General features: G+C 47.4%; 1 protein-coding gene across 1 annotated transcript; it reads right to left on the bottom strand.

Annotated features, from left to right (window-relative positions):
- Positions 1 to 425: 425 nt before the first annotated feature.
- Positions 426 to 2,583, bottom strand: LOC107719893 (uncharacterized). The gene is made up of 6 exons (XM_016527436.1): positions 2,519 to 2,583; positions 2,142 to 2,437; positions 1,880 to 2,049; positions 1,537 to 1,791; positions 755 to 963; positions 426 to 534 (listed from the first exon to the last, which is right to left on the bottom strand). Exons 1-6 carry the CDS (start codon positions 2,581 to 2,583, stop codon positions 426 to 428), a joined length of 1,104 nt encoding a protein of 367 aa, XP_016382922.1.
- Between the last annotated feature and the right edge of the window lie 4,240 nt (positions 2,584 to 6,823).

Raw genomic sequence — 6,823 nt, 5'->3', positions numbered from 1 at the left:
TTTTTCGGAACCCGTCGGGCTCGGGTCGGGTAGCAGACAGTCTATGACTATTCAAGATTAATGAAAAGAGAAAAAATGGTTAGCAAAAATGGATAATAAAAAGTTAAATGTTCTTCAACACCCCTCCCCTCACACACACACAAAAAAACACACAATCATAACTATATACATCAGAACATCAGGATCAGAAAGTCTTTTTGTGTTTGCGGCGCTGCTCCATGGCTTTTTTGACTAATTCTGAGGCCTTTTTTTGACGGCTCATCCCCATTAAAGTGGTTGAGCTTGCTGAAAAAATTGCTTTCTTCAACTTCAGAGGGGAGACGATTTTGTGGGTCACGTTGCTGCAGACTTAACTGGTGTCAACATCACCATTAGCTTGCCCCTTCTTGTTGGGTACCTTTTATGGGATGTGGATGTCTCAGAGGTTAACTGGGCTCCATCTCCTGCTCGTCCCTCTGCTCCTCCTTCTGCCGCTCCTTCCTGCCCTCCTTCCACCTCGCCTTGGCCAGTCTCCTCTGGGTTCTCTTCTTCACACTGTCAAAGGAGAAAAAAAAACATAGCGAGAAATTGATCATGATCACGCAAAACTGTCTAACACGGTAGGCTCAATCTGGTTAGAGGATGTCATTTTACCTCGATGGACCCGGGACTGGACGCCACAGACTCCTGATAATAGACCTCCGTCTTCTCTGGACTGGTGCTGCCTGATGTGAGTTCTGGGGATTTTGGTGTAGGCTTTTAGGACGCTTTGGACTTTTCTGCAGGCCGCTTTCGTTTTTTAGGTGTTGGCTGCCTTGGTGGGCTCCTCTCGGGACCCTCCAAGGCGGACTCAAAGAGCCTGCGGTGTTCCATGGCCTGCTGGGCAGACAAGTTTGTGACGTAAAACTTGTCTGCTGTCCTGACATCGTGGCACATGAATTTAGAGATTTTCATGAGGTCTTCACTGGAGTGTGTGAACTTGGCCTGGAAAGACAGAGAAAGAGAGTAAAACAATCGCCATTCTGAAGGCTACCAAAGATTCAATACAGTACACAGTGAACATAGCATAACAAGTTAATGCATATTACAACTCATCAGTATTCATAATTAGCTTAAAAAAGGTCTGTCCACGGAAATCCTGTGAAGGCCCCATCAAATAAGTTACAGGTGGTCAATTGACACGTGTAACTTATTTCACGGGGCCTCCACAGGCTTTCCGTGGACAATGCATTAATAGGTCATAATTTATGATTATAATGATTTTATTATGTAAAACATACAGTACTACACACAGGAAACACAGTGTGACAAGTTAATATACATTACAACTCATCAATAGTCAAAATTAGTGTAAAAATGGTCTGTCCACAGAAAGCCTGTATAGGTCCCGTCAAATAAGTTACAGGTGTCACTTGCTGATGTTATTTGGAGTTGGAATTTGGTGAATTTCAATGACCACCCGTAACTTATTTGACGGGGCCTCCACAGGCTTTTCATGCACAATGCATTAATAGGTCATAATTTATGATTATAATGATTTTATTATTAGTTACTTACGTGGCTGGCGATGGAGGTCCGAACGTCAGTGAAGGTGGGGCAGCCAGGCAGGCCCATGGACTTCCACGCGTCCTGGAAATAATTATTTAAATTTTTGCAGGGCTTCGGCGTGGAGGTGAAAAACAAATATTTTGCATCGGCCCCGCCTAGCAGCTTGTATTTCAACTGGAAGAATCTCTGTACCCAGCCGTACTCCTCCTCCGTCAGGGCAATTTGGGCTGGACCGAATGCCTGATTTGTCTTGTGGCTGGTCACCTGTGGACACACCAGAAAACACACAAGACACTCAAAAGAGGTGACAAACAAATCAAGCAGAGGTATGAAAAGCAAGTCAGATGCTCACATTAATGAGATATGCCTTCTGAGATGTTGATTTCTGGGCCGTCAGCACCTCCTGGAAGGTTATGTTCTGAAATACACCCCCTCTGTGGCCGTAGATGGAAGAAAGCAGTGCCGCAAAGTGCCCGTAAAACTGCCACAGTATCTTCTGTGTTGGGTCATTCTCCAGGAGGGCTACGGACAGGAGAGAGGGAAACGTCAAGGTTCCGTTCAACAGTCAACAGCAGATAAGTACACTGAGTCAAAGCGAAGGTAAGACTACTTACTCAATAACTCTGGGATGGCCTGTGCCGCCTGGGTTTGGCACTTTAAAAGGGTGGCCTTGGCGATGACCTGAACCTCCTTTTCGGCTCTCATCGAAGTCCGGTGCATGGCCACGCCTCTCTTCAACGACTTGCGCACACTCAGCATTTCGCGCCGAAGACCGATCAAGGCGTTTTTTGACAGGCGGCATGACGGCGGAGGGGTTTCAGCAATGTATTTAATGAAGCAGCCGACATTCACCGCATAGTGCTGTATGGTCGTCGCCATCATGTTTGCCTTTCGGAGGGAGCTGACCCAACTGCAAGAAGACAAAAAGTCCCTGGTTAAAGGAAAAATAAACTTTAATGACACCGAGCCAAAAACAGGGAACACTACTCACGCATGTATATTGGCGGTGTCGTTTAGAAAACAGAAGTCCGACAGCTTGCCCTTGCCCTCGGCCATAAAGGCAATAAACTTCTTTATCCTGTAAATATGACCTCCGACGTTTTCCCTCAGTTTGGGGGTGGGATCCGGGCCTAGCTGGTGCCGCCTGTATTCCTCCAGGATCTCGTCTGCACACAAAAGACAAAAGAGGAAGAGCAAAGGCACAGTTAGCACAGCATTTTGCAAAAGAAAAAAATAATTAACGGCAAGAGAAGTGTCAGACTCACTCAGAACCGACACGTGATCAGGATAGTACGGGGTAGTGCGTGGCTCCAGAGATGTGGAGGGCATCTCGTCACTGATGGAGGGCTGCTCGTCGCAGGTGGAGGGCTCCTCGCCTCCGACTGTGGGCTGCTGACTAGTCGAGGGCTCACCGGGCGTGGAGGGCTGGACAGCAGCCTCTAAGACCTCTTCCTTGGGGGCGTCCTCCTTTTCTTCTGGCCCGAGAGAGGAGAGGAGCTTTCGTGCCACCTGACCTATGCGGACAGCGCCCAAAGGAACCGACCTCCTGTTAAGGATCTGGTAGCGCCTGGTGACGATCTTCAAACTCTCAGTAAGAATGTCTACCTGCTTGTTGAGGTCCACCACCTGGGATCTGAGGAATTATTTTTGCTGCTTACAGCCTGTGTTGCTGCACTGCTCTTCCTCTAGCTCCTCTTTGCCAGGTGGCACGTCGGGCTCCTCTGGCTCCTGGTACTCCTCCAGGTCCAGGGTGGAAACCATTGGGATGGCTGGGTTGGAGGCCCTCAGGGCGATCAGCTTTTGGATGACCACTCTCCTTTTGCATTTGAGGTTAGCGTCATCTTGCCCCACTGCTGAGATTTCGCTGTCACTTGACCACCCGTAACTTATTTGACGGGGCCTCCACAGGCTTTCCGTGGACTATGCATTAAGCAGTCATAATTTAAGTTTATAATCATTTTATTATGCAATAACACCGTCTGACAAGTTCATTTGGGAATTGGAGTTGGATTTTGGTGACTTTCACCCCTGTTGGTGTCTGCCCACCCATAACTTATTTGACGGGGCCTCCACAGGCTTTCCGTGGACTATGCATTAAGCAGTCATAATTTAAGTTTATAATCATTTTATTATGCAATAACACCGTCTGACAAGTTCATATACATTACAACTCATCAATATTCATACTTATTTGACGGGGCCTCCACAGGCTTTCCGTGGACAATGAGTTGATAGGTCATATGTCATAAATATTATGATTTATTGAGTAATACCAGCTTTACAGTGCTCAGGAAACGCCGTCCAGAAGTTTAATGTACATCGGAGCTCGTGAAATGGCTTAATTTGCATAAAAATGCACTGTCCACTGAAAGCCTGTGGAGGTCACCTCAAATAAGTTACAGCTGTCACTTTCTGATATTGGGAATTGGAGTTGGATTTTGGTGACTTTCACCCCTGTTGGTGCCTGCCCACCCATAACTTATTTGACGGGGCCTCTACAGGCTTTCCGTGGACAATGAGTTGATAGGTCATATGTCATAAATATTATGATTTATTGAGTAATACCAGCTTTACAGTGCTCAGGAAACGCCGTCCAGAAGTTTAATGTACATCGGAGCTCGTGAAATCTTCAAACAGCATTCCTTCGTCCTCGATCCAGAATTGGAAGAAAGGATCAAGGAGGAAGAAACGCAACTTATTGATCTGACTCCTGTTGATACAGCTTTAGAAGCTGTCGCTCGCCTTCCGCCCGCTGGCGCGCCAATAATCAGAAGTTTAATGTACATCGGAGCTCGTGAAATGGCTTAATTTGCATAAAAATGCACTGTCCACTGAAAGCCTCTGGAGGCCCCCTCAAATAAGTTACAGCTGTCACTTTCTGATATTGGGAATTGGAGTTGGATTTTGGTGACTTTCACCCCTGTTGGTGCCTGCCCACCCGTAACTTATTGGACGGGACCTCCACAGGCTTTCCGTGGACAATGCGGAACGCCGTCCAAGAGTCTTTCAACAAATGCACGTCTGGCGTCCCGCGCATGTTCCGACGTAATAAAACTGACCAAGAAACTGAACCTGAGAACTCAACCAACCTAATTGAGATTACGTCTATACCGCCTCGTCGAACCCCTGACAATTAAACATTTTATTGAGTAATACCTACAGTACAGTGCTCAGGAAACACCGTCCGGCAGTTTCGTATGCATCGGAGCTCGTAAAATGGCTTGATTTGCATAAAAAGGCACTGTCCACGGAAAGCATGTGGAGGCCCCGTCAAATAAGTTGCACGTGGGCACTTCCTGCATGACTCGGCAAAATTGCTACAAGTGCCCATGTTCAACTTATTTGACGGTTGCCTTCACAATGGGATAAGTTGCACGTGTCAGCGGCCCCCGTACGGCCCTAGGGTGCCCGAAGGGCCTCACATTTCACAGGAAGTTGCGTCACTTGGCCCTCGAAGACATACCGAGAGGGCTAGGTCGGGAGATGCCAAGAAATATATTTCTTTCCTCTTCATACAACTCTCTGTCTCTCATAGGCCTCTGTTGGGGAAGGGCCTGTGGAGCAGTTTCTTTCTCAGTGCCTGATTGGCTCAGGAAGCATCTAGGGCCACGAAACTCCGGAACCCGATTCGGGGGCCCCTGACGGTGCCCTGTGATGAATATCGGGGCCCTGTGACCTTCGTGACCCTGCGTTTCCGACGTCCCACTTGCAACCTATTCAATGGAAACTTCACAGGTGGTTCGCGGTCAAAATCTATACAGCGTGACACCACATGACCCATTGAACATCTGCTTCCTGCCCTTCTGAAACCCAACTGACCCACGTTCTTTTGTTACAACAAAAGAAAAAGAACCTTGCAAGACGATTTTAAAAGACAATCATTTAAAATAATTAAAGAAGAATAAAAGGGCAACTATATTCACAAATAATATGTTTTGTGCCTTTCTATGCTTGATGTGTTTCATGTAATCGGTGCAACTTTAAAAATTTTGGATCTCACATCGGGGCCCCCCCGGCTACCCTCGTGTCGAATCTCGAGGTCCTGTGACCTTTTGAAGCTGAGTTAGACATATGTCCCACTTTGACAAAAAACAGGTGTTTAGAGGGGGCACGATAGGCACTTCGTGGGCATGAGGAAGACAGTGATGAAGTTTAGGTGGTTAGGGGTCAAAATAGGCGCTCCGCGGGCATTTAGGTGTTTAACGGTCAAAATAGGCGCTCCGCGGTCATTTAGGTGGTTAGTGGTCAAAATAGGCGCCCCGTGGTCATTTAGGTGGTTAGCGGTCAAAATAGGCACTCCGTGGTCATTTAGGTGGTTAGTGGTCAAAATAGGTGCTCCGCAGGCATGAGGAAGACTATGATGAAGTTTAGGTGGTTAGGGGTCAAAATAGGCGCTCCGTGGCACTGAGGAAGACTATGGTGAAGTTTAGGTGGTTAGGGGTCAAAATAGGCGCTCCGTGGCACTGAGGAAGACTATGGTGAATTTTAGGTGGTTAGGGGCCAAAATAGGCGTTCCGTGTCACTGAGGAAGACTGCGATGAAGAAAAGGAGGTAAGGGGGCTCCATAGGGTGTTCGTGGCCTCGCAGCGCGAGTATAGGCTCCGTCCGTACGGAGCCTATGGCCGATTTTGTGGCCTAACCCGCGTTTTCGTAAAACGTCCACGTCACCATTAGAATAAGTGGCTCGTGTCGTCCACAAAGTGAGCGCGAGCCCTCGCACCAACTATTCGTCCAATGGCAATTTTTTTTAATTGAAAAAATCCCACGAACCACCTGAATTCCCTTACGCTGGTGAAGGCTCCGTCCTCAAATGTTCGTGGCCTCGCAGCTCGAGGGTGCCCCCGGAGGCGTCCGTACGGAGCCTATGGCCGATTTCATGGCCTTACCCGCGTTTTTGTAAAACGTCCACGTCACCATTAGAATAAGTGGCTCGTGTCGTCCACAAAGTGAGCGTGAGCCCTCGCACCAACTATTCGTCCAATGGCAATTTTTTTTAATTGAAAAAATGCCACGAACCACCTGAATTCCCTTACGCTGGTGAAGACTCCGTCCTCAAAGAGAGCCTTCCGGGAGCGAAGCAAACGCAGTGGCAACTGTCAGATCCGAGTCCTTTCAAAACCTGAATGAATTAATAATAATTAATTCCCTACAATTAAGTAATCAAAGTCATTACATCTGTCACCAAAACGCAAGTAAACGAACAAGGTTTTCATCTCTTGCTGAACTGGTGCTGAATTGAGTTTAAGCAGTAAACATAAGCCAAGTCTCTGCTTTTATGAGTTTTCTCAGGTTGAAT

The sequence above is a fragment of the Sinocyclocheilus rhinocerous genome, unplaced genomic scaffold (genome assembly GCF_001515625.1).
Source record: "Sinocyclocheilus rhinocerous isolate Xijiao unplaced genomic scaffold, SAMN03320098_v1.1 scaffold3498, whole genome shotgun sequence".
Taxonomy (NCBI): Eukaryota; Metazoa; Chordata; class Actinopteri; order Cypriniformes; family Cyprinidae; genus Sinocyclocheilus; species Sinocyclocheilus rhinocerous.
The sequence above is the reverse complement of the archived record's forward strand: the minus strand, read 5'-3'. Positions and strand labels throughout refer to the sequence as shown.